General features: G+C 50.0%; 1 protein-coding gene across 4 annotated transcripts in view; it reads right to left on the reverse strand.

Annotated features, from left to right (window-relative positions):
• NUMBL (NUMB like, endocytic adaptor protein) overlaps positions 11,387-16,958 on the reverse strand; it is a 28,140-nt gene continuing 22,568 nt past the window's right edge. For all 4 annotated transcript variants that reach the window (XM_021094402.1, XM_005655856.3, XM_021094401.1 and 1 more), the window contains exons 9-10: positions 15,028-15,150; positions 11,387-12,837 (exon numbers count right to left, since the gene is read on the reverse strand). In XM_021094402.1, the coding sequence (XP_020950061.1) occupies positions 12,179-12,837; positions 15,028-15,150 (782 nt within the window). In that variant the 3' untranslated portion in view covers positions 11,387-12,178. The remainder of the gene's footprint in view (positions 12,838-15,027; positions 15,151-16,958) is intronic.

The raw sequence follows: 16,958 nt of genomic DNA on the forward strand, positions 1-16,958 counted from the left end.
ACTGTGTTGGCGTGGCAGAGGATGGGTCCCCGGGGTAATAACTGTAACCTTTGTAGCAGTTGGGATTCTATGCAACCCTCAATTTACAAATGTTAATCAATAGCCACATCAAAGAATGTATCAAAGCCCCCACCCCCAAGTTGGAGACTCTAACTGTGGGAAAAGGGGTGATGACCGCTCTAACTTCTTCCTGCTGAAAAGGGGCGTCATCAGGGAAAGCAGGTAGGTCTCCACTCATGGGACGGTCAAGTGGGCCTTGATACATTGCTTTGGATACCGCTTCTGTCAACATTTGAACATTGATGGCTCTTAACTGAGATGTAGTGAAGCAAGAAATACAATTAATTATACAGGGTCCGAATAAAAAGACCAAGATCACAATGAATACGCTAAAGAAACACTTTCACCGGGAAGAGAGGTCAGCTGGTTCCACAAAGCAGCTCCAAAAGCTGGAGCTGGATAGGACAGCTCATGAATCTAATGTTGAAGATCTAACACATGAGACACATTCTGTGAACAACTATGGAATTCAACATTTAGATTTCATAATAACAAAGCCTTAGTTAAGGAAATGCAGAAACCTTGATTGGGCTCCATTGGCATATATTTCCGCCTCTTTTTTTTTTAATTTTATTTTTGGGGGCATTCTATTAACCATGGTCTCTGAGCTGAAAGGAAATAATATATTGTTCAGATTAACCCGATACGTTCCATGAGCTTCTGCATTAATCACCAGGTTTTAATACTAATAGAAGCTTTACATTTGACTGACATACACTATCATTTTGCTCATAGTTAACATACTGCACAAAAATAAAATGTGAAGGCTTGCCAAGTAGTTATGGCGTGAGCCACAGGGGAAGTCCTCCATTGCCATGTGAATTGAGGCTTTAACCTCTTACAAAATATCTCTTTCTAAAAGAGGAGTTGGCGTCTGGAACAATCAGAAAGGCTTTGAGAAAAGAGAATGGATTCCCAGTCACAACTCAAAGGCTGTGTAAAAATTTTGTAGCCGGCTTGCCAGAAACATGAATATGGCAGATTCCTGAGGGAGGGGCCCAGGATTGGAGAGAAGGACTGAAAAGTGGCTCGGTATTCAGGAGGAAGTCAATAAGCTGTCTTCCTACATTTAGAGTCACCCAGGGCTCCTGAGTAGTAATAAGGACAGGAGCCATTATGGAAAGGTCCCGCCAGTCCTGATCCTGGGCCTGAGGGGTCGACCACAGAGACCTTCATCTTCAGGGGCAGTCCCTCCTCCAGTGATCTCCCCAACATATGGGGCACAGCTGAGTCTAGTGGCATTCCCATTTAAAGGATCCCTCTTTTCCACAGAGGAAACAGGCTCAGGGCATAGGTCTCTGCACGAGTCCTCTCACCTTGGAAACTTCCAGGTTGACTCCCCATAGCACCATAACTAGAGCCTCAGCTTTTTCTCTCTCTTCTTGTTCTCCTTTCATTCTTCCTGGCCCCGATTATAACATATTTGAGTTGCTACTCTGAGAAGGTGCTCCAGGGCCTGATCAGGGCCAAAAGCCAATCTTTGGAGTTTTCTCCATATATCTGGCATTGATTGAGCTAGGAATTTATCCTTAAGAATTATTCGGCCCTCCATTGTTTCTGGGTTCCTTGGTATATGTTTTCTCAATGCCTTTCTGAGTCTTTCTAAGAAAGTTGATAGACTCTCTTATTCCCGTAGTAAACCTCCAATAGTTTTTAATGGGCTTTACTCATGAGGCTTTTAATCCCTCTACTATACAAGTAACAAAATGATTTCTATGCCAATTGTGATTATCTCCCTCATCAACAAATCAACTGGGATCACTCATAGAAACCACCTGACACCCTGTGGGGACTCCTGTTCTATCTCTTCTAATTTGCCTCTAGCATTTATAGCATCATTCCCTTCATCTGCCCCAGCTTTGATTTGAGCAGTTTCGAAGACATGTGTGTGTGTGTGTGTGTGTGTGTGTGTGTATTTTATTCTTGTTGGTCTGATTGGCTGGAGACTGTCCAAGAGAGTAATTCATTAACAGAACACAGAGGTTGATGGTTCATACAGACAGGAACCGGCTTCCCCTTAGGGGACCAATCCCATACAGTTCCATGGGAATCATTAGGCAGTATGACCCCCTACATAGCCCTGCATATATTCCAATGAATTTGATTTTTCATTTTCTTGAAGGTACATAAAGTCCTGTCAAGCATCCCCCTATTAACTGGTTTCACCTGACGGTAAGCAAAACTCCAGCCTGTAATTATTTCGAGTGAGAGGCTTTCTTTAAATTAGCCATTGCTTAGGCTAACATTGAAGCCTTAAAGGACTCCGTCCCCACTCCCTGACAGTCTTTAAAACACTCAGCAATGTTAGCTTTTCCTTTTAAAAATCCTATGGCCTTTTTGAATCAGTATTTGCATTTTCATATGCTAACAACTAAAAAATAGTATCAGACACCTCAGAGTTAGTAATTTGTCATTTTAATGCCTCTTGTAAAGGAGCTAGAAATTCAATATAAGGTTCCTTAGGGCCTTGTAGGATCTCTTGAAAAGAAGTATTTATTTGACCCTTAGATTCAATTTTATCCCATGCCATTAAGCAACATTGTCTAATCTGTTCAATAGCCAAATCATTCATTCTCATTTGATCTTGAGGATTATTCCAAGGACCAGTCCCTAACACTTGTTCCATTGTAATTGGAAGATTTTGAGCCTGATTACAATTAGCAGTAATTTGGGGATGATCTTGCCACCAAGACTTAAATTGTAAATATTCACGAGGTGATAGCACAGCAGGGGTTAAGTTATGACCATCAGCAGGAATCCTATGATTTCCTTCAGCTACTCCCTGCCTGATTCCTTTTGTAAAGGGAGAATTAACACCATAGTTTTGAATGGCCTGTTTTAATTCTTTAAGAATTTTAAAAGGAAAGGGCTCATGAATGAACTCATAAACTCCATCGGGGTTGGCGGGGTCAATGCCTGGAGCCGCTGTCTCCCTGACAGTTACTGGAAAGGCTAAACGTATGGCGTCCAAATCACCTTCCCTTCGAGCCTGTGAGATCCCCTGCTGAATGGATGATAGGTGATGTTCAGGGATAACGCTTTTCTTTGCAACCCTCGAAGCAGAGGCTTGATGAGTCCTCGTCACCTCACTCCTAATAGGAGGCAATTGAGGAATATCAGGACCAACAATTGGAGCCGAAGGCTCAGGAGCCAAATATTCTCTATGATAATTTTGTTCAGGGACTGCATATTTAGGTTCCTCCAACAAAGGTGTAGACTCCCCTTCGTCTTCCTCCTCTAAGTCCTCCGTGGTCTGTACAGGTTCTAAAACTGATGTAATTACACTCCAAGTACTCCAAATAGACCCAGGAATTGAAACACCCTCATCATGCAATATCCTCAGTTCCGTACCTACCATTTCCCATATCTTTAACATTTCTAACATAGGAAACCAATCACAATGTTTCTCAACAGTCTGAAAAAGTTCCCAAAGCTTATTTTCACTTATTTTTGTGCCCCCTTGTATAAGGAGTTGTCCTAACAAACAAATGTAAGGACTATAGTTTCCTGCAATTACCTTATTTCCCATTTTACCCCGTAAACACCTGAGAGAGGGAACGTATCCGCAGGATTTCTCCAGCCTAGCCACGCAAAATTCCTCCCTTCTTCTCAGGGCCCCACAGCACTTACGATGAATAAAAATTCCCGCTGTAGTCGCGGCCCTTCATTCTTCACACCTGCCTGTTTGCCCACCCCACGTCGGGCGCCACTTGCCAAGACCAGCTCGGCAGGATGGGGCTGAAGAATGGGTGCTGCGGAACTTAAGGAAAGAGCCAACACAAAACAAAACAAAACACAGAGACAGTAAAGGTGGGAACCCAGGGGGACTCGAGGTCTCCAGAACCAAGAGCCCCGCCTCACAAAACCACACGCTTTTATTTTACTCTTTTGATGAGCTCACATGAGGAGGGGCTATGGGTGGATGATCAAGCAAGAAGATTGGAAAAACATGTCTCACAACAGCGGCTGCTCAAGCAAGATTGGAAAAACATGTCTCATGACAAATGACAATTTCATCAGATTCGCTAATGTTTCTCTCATTTTCATTAATTTTATTTTATTTTTATTTTTATTTTTGCTATACCTATGGCATGTGGAAGTTCCCCGGCCAGAGACCAAACCCATGGCACAGCAGTGACAAAGTCAGATTGTTAACTTGCTGCCCTCAAGAGAACTCCTTCATTCACTTTATTGATTTATTGATTTATTTATCCCCCCCCGCCCCCGGCATATGGAGCTCCCAGACCAGGGATCAGATCCAAGTCGCAGCTGTGAATAAGCCACAACTGTGGCAACCAACAGATTCTTACCCACTGTGCCGGTCTGGGGATCAAACCTGCATCCCAGCACTCTTAAGACACTGCCGATCCCATTACACCACAGCAGGAGCTCCCCTCTTTCACTTTAAAACACAATCTTTTTTTTTTTTTAATTTCTTTTTAGGGCCACACAAAAGGCATATGGAGGTTACCCAGCTAGGGGTTGAATCAAAGCTGCAGCCACCGACCTACACCACAGCCACAGCAACTCGGGATCTGAGCGGTGTCTTCGACCTACAGCACAGCTCACAGCCACGCTGGATCCTTAACCCATGGAGTGAGACCAGGGATCGAACCTGCATCCTCATGGACACCAATCAGATTCATTTCCACTGAGCCACAACGGGAACTCCTAAAACACAGTCTTGACTACTAGATTACTTTATGGAAGGACTGCTCCTGTTTTTGGGGTGCGATAATGGTATCGTGGTTGTAGGAGAGGGTGGCCTCATTCTTAGAGGATTCGTGCTGAGGTGTTTGGGGCCGAGACTCAGGATGGCTCGGCAAATATTCACATGTGTGCGGGCGGGTGTGGGTGTTCAGGGAGAGACAGGAAACAGCATGAAACGCTAACAAGTGCTGCTCTTATGGAGAGGCTGCAGGGAGCATGTACCAGTCTCGCCTCTGCCTCCATTTCCATCCCTTCACAACATGTATTGGAGGGACCAAAACTTCAGCTGAGGAGTTCCCGTCGTGGCGCAGTGGTTAACGAATCCGACTAGGAACCATGAGGTTGCGGGTTCAATCTCTGGCCTTGCTCAGTGTGTTGGTTAAGGATCTGGCGTTGCCGGGAGCTGTGGTGTAGGTTGCAGAAGTGGCTCGGATCCCGTGTTGCTGTGGCTGTGGTGTAGGCCGGTGGCTATAGCTCTGATTAGACCCCTAGCCTGGGAACCTCCATATGCTGTGGAAGCAGCCCAAGAAATGGCAAAAAGACAAAAACAAAACAAAACAAAACAAACAAAAAAAAAAACTTCAGCCAAAACCCAGTTCGAAGTTCATGAGGGAGGCAAAGGTCTAGCTTCTCCTGAGGACGCTACCCACTCATCTCTCCCCAGCTGGCTGGCACTTCCTGTCCCTTCTCCATCCTTTTCTGGTGGGGGCGGGGTGGGGGGGCTGATAGAGGTTAGCCTAGCCCTGTGTCTTCTTGGGGAGTTTTTCATTTTCTTTTTTCTTTTTAGGGCCACACCCACGACATATGGAGGTTCCCAGGCTAGGGGTCGAGTCAGAGCTACAGCTGCCGGCCTACACCACTGCCACAGCAACGCAGGATCTGAGCTTTGGCTGTGACCTACACCACAACTGATGGCAACACTGGACCCTTAACCCACTGAGCAAGGCCAGGGATTAATCGCGCATCCTCATGGATACTAGTCAGGTTCATTTCTGCTGCACCACAACGGGAACTCGGAGTTTCTCTTTTTTTTTGGTAAGTGGCTGATTCCAACCATGGTGACCTTGAACTTAGGCTGTGGGGAATTTGGCTGCTTTTGTCCCCAACTCCATGTCTAGCATCAATTCTGGAGATCCTGGGAAAAAATCCATTTTAACATCCCCTTCCACAAACCTGAGGGACAGAGACTCCAACTGGCCCTGAGCAGCTGATGGCTGTGATTCTTACCAAGGGGCAGTGCCTGGGGCCCTCTGGAAATGTATGGAATATTTAGTGATTGTCAGTGACTTGGGAAAGGGATGCTACAAGCAGCGTTCTGGAATTTTTTTACATCAGGACCCTCTTACATGCTTGAAAATATTGAGGACCCCAAAGAGCTTTTATTTGTGTGGGTTATAACTACTATAGTAGAGCTTAAAACTGACACTTTGGGAGTTCCTGTCGTGGCTCAGTGGGTTAACAAATCCGACTAGGACCGATGAGGTTTCGGGTTCAATCCCTGGCCTTGCTCAGTGGGTTAAGGATCCAGCGTGGCTGTGAGCTGTGGTGTAGGTTGCAGACGCGGCTTGGATCCCGCGTTGCTGTGGCTGTGGCATAGGCCGGCGGCTACAGCTCCGATTAGACCCCTAGCCTGGGAACATCCATATGCATTGGGAAGCGGCCCTAGAAAAGGCGAAAAGGCAAAAAGACAAAAAAAAAAAACAACAACAACAACAACAACAAAAACCGACTCTGTGGACTCGATTCTTTTTTTTTTCCCCACACCCATGGCATGTGGAAGTTCTGGGGCCAGGGGTCAAACCTGTGCCACAGCAGCAACCTGAGCCACTGTAATGACATCTGCCAAATCCTAAACCTACTCTTCCACACAGAAACTCCAAAAGTGATACTTTGAATATGTAAGAATCCAGAAGCACATTAGCTGGCAGAGCATTGACATCATCACATGTCACAAAGCCTCTAGAAAACTCCATCTCGGAAGTTCCTGTTGTGGCTCAGCAGTAACAAGCCCCACTAATATCCATGTAAGTCGCAGACACAGCTCAGATCTGGCATTGGTGAGGCTGTGGTGCAGGCCAGCAGCTGCAGCTCTGATTCAACTGGTGTGGCCCTTAAAAAAAAAAAAAAAATTCTAGGAGTTCCCACTGTGGTGCAACAGAATCAGTGGTGTTTCTGCAGCACCAGGACACAGGTTCAATCCCCAGCCCAGCACAGGGGGTTAAAGGATCTGGCATTGCCGAAGCTGTGGCTCAGCTCTGAGCCCTGACCCAGGAACTCCATGTGCCACAGGGCAGCCAGAAAAAGAAAAAAGAAAAAAAAAAAGTACAAGGGATATCCACATACTCTTTTTTTTTTTTTCTTTCTTTTTTTGGTCTTTTTAGAGCTGCACCCGCGGCATATGGAGTTTCCCAGGCTAGGGGTAGAATCGTATCTACAGCTGCCAGCCTATACCACAGCCACAGCAACGCCAGATCCAAGCCAAGTCTGCAAACTACACCACAGCTCACGGCAACACAGGATCCTTAACCCACTGAGTGAGGCCAGGGATCAAACCCACAACCTCATGGTTTCTAGTCGGATGTGTGAACCACTGAGCCACCACGGAGCTCCTCAATCTTCCATATCTTGATTTTATCTCCTAATCACTGCCTGATGCCTGCTCTCTTCCCTCCCCATTGTTCCTGCTCTGGATTAAGTCATCACCACCTCTCAACCCAAGTCCCCACCTCCTTGCTGGCCAACCCATAATCCGTCCAATTCGCCTGTGGCAGTCAGTGAACCTTTACACCATGTAAATCAGATCATGTTACCCCCCTGCTGCAAATCTCCAGTGGGCTTCCTGTCCTTCTCAGACCAGAAGGCAAACTCTCATCATGGCTTCCACCGGCCTATTGATCCAGCCCCCTGTATTCTCTGACTTCATCTCCAACTGTCCTCAGGACCCTCCAGCTCTCCAACCTGCAGCTTGTGCCCACCTCAAGGCCTTTGCCTTGGCTGTTCCCCTCCAGGAACACTGTTCCCTCAAATACAGACTTGGCTCCTTCACTTCAGTCAGGTCTCTGATCAAATGCTTTCTTCTCAGAGAGGTGTTCCCTGACCACTTTGTTTAAAATTGAACTCCATAGGAGTTTCTGTCGTGGCGCAGTGGTTAACGAATCCGACTAGGAACCATGAGGTTGCGGGTTCGCTCCCTGGCCTCGCTCAGTGGGTTAAGGATCCGGCGTTGCCGTGAGCTGAGGTCGCAGATGCGGCTCGGATCCCGAGTTGCTGTGGCTCCTGTGTAGGCCAGCGGCTACAGCTCCGATTAGACCCCTAGCCTGGGAACCTCCATATGCTGTGGGTGCGGCCCCAGAAAAGGCAAAAAGACCAAAAAAAAAAAAAAAAAAAAAAAACTGAATTCCATCACGGAGTTCTCGTTGTTGCTCAGCGGTGAATGAATCTGACTAGCATCTGTGAGGACTAGCATCAACCCCTGACCTCACTCAATGGGTTAAGGATCCGGCTTTGCCATGATCTGTGGCTGTGGTGTAGGCTGGCAGCTGAAACTCTGATTTGACCCCTAGCCTGGGAACCTCCATGTACTGTGGGTATGACCCTAAAAGGCAAAAAAAATAAAATAAAATTGAACCCCATCTCTTGCTACCTCCTCCTCTGGTTTATTTTCTTCATAATACTTTCACCACCAGCCATTATATCACATATATACATTATTTCTTTATTTATTTACTGCAGCATGCAGAAGTCTCTGGGCAAGGGAGCCAAGCTGCTGCAGTGACAATGCAAGATCCTTAACTCACCGTGCCACCAGGGAACTCCTATTTCCTTTTTTTTAAATCCTTTCATTAGAATATCAATTCCAGCAAAGGGAGCTATTTCTCCCCCCCCCCCAGTGCTATATAACCCTCGGGCCTAGCATAATAGCTGGCACTGGTGTTCAGTACACATTTTTGAACGAAGAAATGAGTGAGCAGGGAGTTCCCATTGTGGCTCAGCAGTAATGAACACGACTAGTATCCACGAGGACGCGGGTTCGATCCCTGGCCTTGCTCAATGGGTTAAAGATCCAGTGTTGCTGTGAGCTGTAGTGTAGGTCGCAGACAGCGGCTTGAATCTGGTGTTTTGCATTCTATTTTATTTTATTCTATTCTATTTTATTTTTTTAAGGGCTGCACGAGTGGCATGTGGAGGTTGCCAGGCTAAGGATCAAATCAGAACTACAGCTGCCAGCCTACATACACCACAGCCACAGCAACGTGGGGTCTGAGGCGCATCTGTGACCCTACACCATGGCTCACAGCAATGCCAGATCCTTAACCTACTGAGCGAGGCCAGGGATGGAACCCACAACCTCATGGTTCCCAGTCAGATTCGTTTCCACTGCGCCAAGACGGGAATTCCATGAATCTGGAGTTTTTTAAAAAGACAAGACAAAAAGAAAAATGCGTGAGCAGACGCATGTTCCTGTTGGCCATTATCCCAACAGGACCTGAGGTCCCTGAGGGCAGGGCCTGTGTATGTCATTGTGTACCCTGGGCTCTCAGTACCTGATAGAAGCAAGTAGTTCTGAAACTGCTGGTAAAATGAAGAAAAGAATGCAGCATGAGGGGAAGTAATCAGAGGTTGCCTGGGGCTGACGCTGGCAACAGGAATGAGAATTGACGGCAAGTGAGCACAAGCGATCTTTTCAGGGTGATGGAAGTGTTCTAAAATTGGATTGTGGTGATGGCTGCACTCCTGTCAAAACAATCACCCAGTATCATTACCTCACTTAAAACAGGTGAGTCTTACGATACATAGGTGACAGCTGAGGAAAACTGTTGAACAAAACAAAGCAAAATCTGTGGGAGGGAGTATATGACTGCTCCCTAGAACGTGCGCGGCAGGTCATCTGAGCCTTCCTCTGTGCTGCCCTGGGTGATGCTGGGGACAGAGCGGTGACTAAAGACAGCGCTTGTCTCTGGCTTCACAGGCCTGCTGACGGCCCAGAGGGTCAGGGCTGGGTGGAGGGGAACAGTGGCAGGTGGGCCAGGGCCGGGATGGGGGGAAGCATGGGGGACGCAGGAGATCCAGATGGAAGGGGTCAGCGAGGTCTTTCTAGAGGAGCGAGCGGCTGAGCCAGACCCTGGAGGATAACGGTGTCTATGACTGTGATGCCTTTTTTTCTTTTTCTTTTCCTTTAACACTTGTTCTACTTTAGCCTAAGCCGGGCGGGTCTCTCCTGCAGAGCCACGGTCCGGCCCTTGCGCGTTTCCCCAGGGCAGGGCCACACGGGGGTGCTGCGCTACCGCGCTCGGGAGACTCTACGAGGATCCGCTGGGCCTTGCAGGAGCCGGAGATGAGAGCGGCTCATCGAGGACGGAGGGTTGTTTGTCTGCGGAACAGTTGCGAAGAGACGGCGGCCACAGGGGCGGCGGGAGGCGGAAGCAGCGGGGGCCAGGGCGCCGCGGGGGTCTGCCCTTGACCGTGGCGCCCGGCTGCCGTGGCGCAGGGCGGGGTTTTCAAAAGAGCCGCGGAGGGGGGCGGGGCGCTAGGCGGGGTCTCGCGCGGAATGTTCCTACGTAGCCGTCGCCGCCGGGCGGGGCTTCAGGAGCGAAGGCGCTTGGGAGGCGGGGTTTCCCAAAGCGCTCAGGGAAGGGGGCGTCGAGTCAGCCTGGGCTGGACGTCCCCGCAAACCTGGCTTCGAGGGGGAGAGAGTGGGGGCGCTGCCTCACGCAGCTCCCGGTGGGACGCGGTCCCCGGGTAAGCGGGGGCGTTAACTCCGCGGCCCTGGGTCTATTCTGAGAGAGGCGACGCTTGAAGGACGTGGAAGGTGGGAGGTTAACCCCGGAGCCGTAGTCTCTAGGGGGAGAAAATTGCCGTGAAGAACGAAAGTCTCCATTGGGCGTGGGAGGGAAGATGGGGAAACAGCTAAGAGGAGCCCGTGGGAGGTCTTGAGGAGATAACGGGTTAGTGGAGCTCCGCGGGCCCAAAATATCTGCTTCTGCAGGAACTGGGGGAGGTGAAGGTCGGTCTGGGAAAGCCCGCTCTCAGCACAGCGAAGGATGGTTTTGTGTGAAGATCAGCCTCGCGCACGGAAGAGGGTCTTGACTCTGTCCCTGATTTTCTCTGTGCTGCGTGGCCTCAGTTTCCCCGTTAGTCCCATCGTTTGCATCATCTTCAAGTCGATCCCTGGCCTCGCTCAGTGGGTTAAAGATCCACTGTTTCCCTGAATTGTGGTGTAGCTCAGATCTGGCGTGGCTGTCGCCTAGGCTGGCAGCTGCAGCTGGGATTGGACCCCTGGCCTAGGAACTTCCATATGCTGCAGGTGCAGTCCTTACAAAAAAAAAAAAAAAAATGCAAAAAAAGAAAATGTTATTACTGAACTTATTAGCAGCAGATTATAATTTAAAAAAATTCCTTGGTTCAGAATCTGTAATAGAAACGGGGTGATTAATTTGGGGTACCCATCAACACCCACTTTTCTAGTGCTGGGTCAGCATTACCCACTTCCATGCTCTTACTCAGGTTAATATGCAGGGAGACACTTTTTACTCCCTCTGGTTTTAGGAGAGGACTTGGAGGAAAAGCTCCATCTCCAACCCTCCTGCCTGGACACACACCCTGCTTTCTCGAGGGGCACCGTTATATTCTTCCTTTATTGGCTGTCCTTGTATAATACAAATCTGCAAGTTTAGATACAAAAAAATCTGGAAATAAAAGATAGAAAAGTACCCGCCAGGCACCCCTTTCTTCTTCCCGGACGCCTCCCCAGCGGGTACCCATGTGAGGTAACGGAGCATCTTCTTCCCCTTCCCCCTACCCCGCCTCCTGGGCCCCCAACTTGACCCCCACCCCCATGAGACCTTGGCCCAAAGATGACGTGGGCCTTCAAGGGGAGGGGAGAGGTGAGCACAGCATTGGCAGTGAACGCAGCAGGTGGGCAGAAGGAAGCCCTTTGCTTGTGCTGTGTATGGGGGGCAGGGGGATGACCAGACTCAGGGCGGGCACTCATCTGGGGCCCAGGAGAGCCTCCAGATGGGCATCCCTTCTCCATCCCACCCAACCCTGGAAGGGAGAAGGTCAACAACAGAAACTGGGAAACGTAGCTTGAACCAAGGGCGCTCCGTAGGATTGTGGCCGTCCCCTGGTGTTTGGGGTTGCGGGGGAGGGGATGATGCCAGCCTAAGTCTGGCAGAGGAATGGATCTCTTAGGCAGGCTGGCTCCGTCCCTGAATTCCATCCTGTCGCAACCTGGGCATCACAAAGTCGGTTCTGTAGTGGTTGTGGGAGGCGGTCCAGAGAAGGTGTTAGAGGGGGATGGGGGAGGGGGGGAGGCTCAGCCCTAGGGAGCAGGACTAGGGGAGAGGTTGGGCCTCCACTCCCAGGCGTGGGGCCCCTAGAGATGATGGGGTGGGCAGGGTGGCTCGGGCTACAGTTCGATCTCAAAGGTCTTCTGCAGGTCGCCTGAGAAGGGGTTGGGAGGCTTCTCTACAGCGGGTTTGCCTTCTAATGCTGCCCACTGGGCCTCAAAGGGGTCCAGCTCAGGGGCCGGGGCGGGTGCTGGCTCTGGGGGCCAGGGTGCCCCACTGGGTCGGGGACGGGCCTGGCTCCCGGGGACACTGGGTGTGGCTGGGGGTGGGAAGGCCCCGGCTTTTCCGAGCAGGGTGGCGGGTTGGGGCTGGAGCTGGGCGGCTGAACAGAAGGCATTGGCCACCATCTGTGATGGTGTGATGCCCACCACGGGCACTCGAGGCATGGGTGGATAGCCCAAGCCTGGATAGGCGGGCACAAAAGGGGGCTGCATGTGTGGGGGTGGCAGGAACACGGCCACCTGGGCAGGTGCAGCGTCGAAGGGCCCCATGGGGGTGGGGAAGGGCTGCAGGCCAGGGGGCACGGCGGGCACTGAGGCCACCTGCTGCTGCTGCTGCTGCTGCTGCTGCTGCTGCTGCTGCTGCTGCTGCTGCTGCTGCGCTTTTGCCACCTGGGATACCTCCTCCAGCCACCTCTCGGCCTCCGAAGGGGTCCGCTTGTGCCCAGGCTGGAAGGCAGCTGCAGGGGGCGCAGAGGGCTCACCCCAGGCAGAAGTCCCTGGAGAGAGGAGAGCGGCAGTTAGGGGGCGTGGGCCGCAGCAGAGAGAACCCCAGGCTGGGGCTCTGACTCTGGCCCAGGCTGCCTGCCTTGCATTCAGCTCTGCTCCTCATTCGCTGTGCGGACTTTGGGCAGATGGTTTGAGCATCCTAGACCACGTGAGGTCCTGCAGAGCTAAGAAAATACAGTTCTCGGAGTTCCCGTCGTGGCACAGCAGAAACGAATCTGACTTGGAACCATGAGGTTTCAGGTTCAATCCCTGGCCTTGCTCAGTGGGTTAAGGATCCGGTGTTGCCATGAGCTGTGGTGTAGGTCGCAGACTCGGCTCAGATCCTGCCTTGCTGTGGCTGTGGTGTAGGCCAGCAGCTATAACTCTGATTGGACCCCCAGCCTGGGAACTCCCATATGCCAAGGGTGTGACCCTTAAACGACACACAAAAAAAAGACTCTAAGGTCCTAAGATGGAAAAGCATAGGAAAGGCTGACAACCACCCAGGCCAGCTTCCCTTCTGACTGATGAGGGCCAAACCTGTAATTAACTTTTTTTTTTTTCCTTTTCGGGGCCACACCTGCAGCATATGGAAGTTCCCAGGCTAGGGGTCCAATCCGAGCTACATCTTCGACCTGTTACTCTCGGCAATGCCAGATCCTTAACCCTGTGAGCAAGGCCAGGGATCTAACCCACATCCTCTTGGATACTAGTCAGATTCTTAACCTGCTGAGCCACAACGGAAATTCCTATAATTAAAAATATTTTTAATATCACCCTTGGTTCTCATATTTTGACAATGTACTGTTTTTTGTTTTGGCTGCACCCACAGCATACGGAGGTTTCCGGGCCAGGGGTTGAACTCTTGCCATAGCAGTGACCCAAGCCATAGCAGTGACAACACCACATCCTCAACCACTTGGCCACCAGGGAACTCCCATAATGCATTGTTTTAGGAGGCTCGAATTCTAAGATTGCACACATCTTTTTCAGAGTATGCTATTTTTGTTTTGTTTTGTTTTGGTTTGGTTTTTGGTTTTTGGTTTTTGGTTTTTGTCTTGGCTGTGCCTGCATCATGTGGAAGTTCCTGGGCCAAAGATCTAATCTGTGCCATAGCAGTGACCCAAGCTGCTGCAGTGACAATGCTGGATCCTTAACCTGCTGCACCACAAGAGAATTCCAAGAGTGTACTCTTCTAATATAGTGGGTAAGTTCCAACAGCTTTAAATGTGTTTCTGAAGATCCTAGAGTTCTAAATTTACATAGTTTGCAATTCCAAGGTGCTTCTACACTTCTAGTTTAAGATCTTGGCTCCCCCGCCCCAAAAAAAAGAAATTCCTGTCGTGGCTCAGTGGCAACAAACCTAACTAGTATCCATGAAGATGCAGGTTCAATCCCTGGCCTTGCTCAGTGGGTGAAGGATCTGGCATGGCCATGAGTTGTAGCGCAGGTCTCCGACATGGCTTGGATCCTGAGTTGCTGTGGCTGTGGTGTAGGCCAGCAGCTGCAACTCCAATTGGACCCCTAGCCTGGAACTTCCATATGCTGCAGGTGTGGCCCTAAAAAGACCAAAAAAAAAAAAAAAAAAAAGATCCTGGCTCTTTGGTGAGTCTGTGGCACTATTTATCGAAGAACATTCTTCTAAGGCTCTGAGATTCCAAGGTTTCCTGGCCCCAAACCTGTTTGGAGCTATAGGTCTCTTTTCTTTTCTTTCTTTTCTTTTTTTACACCCACACCCGCGGCACAGGGAAGTTCCCTGGCTAGAGTTTGAATGAGATCTGCAGCTGCAGACCTAAGTCACAGCCACAGCCACAGCAGGTCTGAGCTGCAGCTTGTGGCAACGCTGGATCTTTAACCCACTAAGGGGGCCAGGGAGTGAACTCAAATCCTCATGAACGACTGTGTTGGATTCTTAACCCTCTGAACCACAACAGGAACTCTGACTTGTATGGTTCTAAGACAGGAATGTTTAAAATTGATCCCATAGTTCTAAGGTGACCAACCCCATAGTTCTAATGTTATCTCATGGTCCTAAGATGAACCCTTGGCTCTAAGAGGACCCCACGGTTCTAAGATGATCCATGGTCCCAAGCCTGAGGGATTCCAAGATTGTCAGGGATTCTAAGATTGCCTGAAGGAGGGGGCACGGTGCAGAAGAGGCACTGCAGGGCATCTGCCCCAGAAGAAGGGCCCCAGTTTACCTGTTGAGGCCGGCACTGGCCCTGGTGCTGGTGCTCCAGCGCTGGCGAAAGAAGAGCTGATCTGTGTGCACAGGGCATTGATGCTGTCGCTGTCACTGGCACCAGGAGGCTCCATCTCAGGCACTAGGAGGAAGTCAAGGAAGGGCAGAGATTAGCAAACAGAGCCAGGTTCTGCTTTTGACCCCATCTCCACAGGTGGCCCTCACAGCGTGTGAGGGTTGATGGGTCCACTCTGCAGTAACTAAGTGGCCATGGCTACAAAAATGGTAACTGTGAATATGTGTTTTTTTTTTTTTTTTCATCTTTTTGTCTTTCCTAAGGCCACTCCCTGGGCATATGGAGGTTCCCAGGCTAGGGGTCTAATCGGAGCTACAGCTGCCAGCCTACACCACAGCCACAGCAACGCAGGATCCGAGCCGCGTCTGCAACCTACACCACAGCTCACGGCAACGCCGGATCCTTAACCCACTGAGCAAGGCCAGGGACCGAACCTGAAACCGCATGGTTCCTAGTCGGATTTGTTATGCGTGAGTTATTCTAAACGAGTGTGCAGCTTCTGAGGCGGTGGCATCCGCGTGTGACTGAAATCCAGGTGTGGCGTCCTGATCATGATTCCCCAGGGTGAGCCAATCCGCCTGCACGATGGATGGAATTGGGCAGGAATCAGCACACCTGACTTGCAAGTCTTTGTGAACCTGGAGTGTGCTTTATAAGTGTGTGTAAAGCTGCGTGTGTGATCTGCCTGGAACATCTGGATATGTGCTTTCTAAGTGTGTGTAATGGTAACACCTGGTTCTGCACTTCCAAGTGTGTGTGATTTTTGAGTGTCCCTAACCTAAGGATGTGACTACAGCACCATATCTTTTTTCTTTTTTTCTTTTTTGGAGTTCCTGGGCCAGGGATCAGATCTGAGCCGTAGTTGCAATCTAAGCTGCAGCTGTAGCTACGCCAGATCCTTAACCCACTGTGCCAGGACTGGGATCCAACCTGTGTCCTAGCGCTCCCAAGATGCTGCTAATCCCGTTGTGCCACAGTGGGAATTCTACGTGTGTGACTTCTAAGTGCATGTGACACCTGCAGTGGAGTTGGACATCTGTGTGAGTCCATGAAATTTCTTTTCTTTTTTTTTTTTCCTGCACCCAGGACATGTGGAAGTTCCTGGGCTAGGGATCAAACCTGAGCTGCAGTAGCAACCTAAGCTGCTGCAGTGACAATGCCAGATCCTTAGCCCAATGAACCACAAGGGAACTCCTTAGCCCAATGCACCACAAGGGAACTCCTTAGCCCAATGCTTAGCCCAATGCACCACAAGGGAAATCCTTAGCCCAGTGCACCACAAGGGAACTCCCACAGCAGCTTGATGTGGGATCTCAGTTCCCAGCCCAGGTATTGAACCTGGGCCACAGCAGTGAAAGTGCTGAATCCTAACCATCAGACCACCAGGGAACTCCCAGATCTGTGAAATTTCTGTGTGGCAAGTCACATCCAGGCCAATGTGTAACTGGTACATGAGGCTTCCAAATAAAGCCTGGGGTGCCTGCCATCTCTCGGGGAGCAGGTGTGACAGCCCTGGGGGTGTGCTTAATGGCAGGTTGCTTAATGAGGACAGCCAATCTGAGGGTGTGTGCAGAACATGGGATGCTGCAGGACATGGAGTGAGTGTGCGTCATTCTCGACGAGCATTGGCATCTGCTCAGCAGTCACCTCTTGGGTAACCCAGCCTCCTGGTTACAGATCAACACCTCCCACACCAATCCCCAGGGCCATAAGGGGTAGGTGTCTTGGATTTGGCACATGGAAGCAGGAGAGAGGGCCAGACCCACATGACTTCAACTGACAGCTGGGAGGAAGGACAGTCCTCCTGCCTGTCCCCCTCAGGCAAAACATGCCACCTCTCTCTTCTCCCTTTCCTACGGCAGATGCTTTTAAAT

The sequence above is a fragment of the Sus scrofa genome, chromosome 6 (genome assembly GCF_000003025.6).
Source record: "Sus scrofa isolate TJ Tabasco breed Duroc chromosome 6, Sscrofa11.1, whole genome shotgun sequence".
NCBI classification, from domain to species: Eukaryota; Metazoa; Chordata; class Mammalia; order Artiodactyla; family Suidae; genus Sus; species Sus scrofa.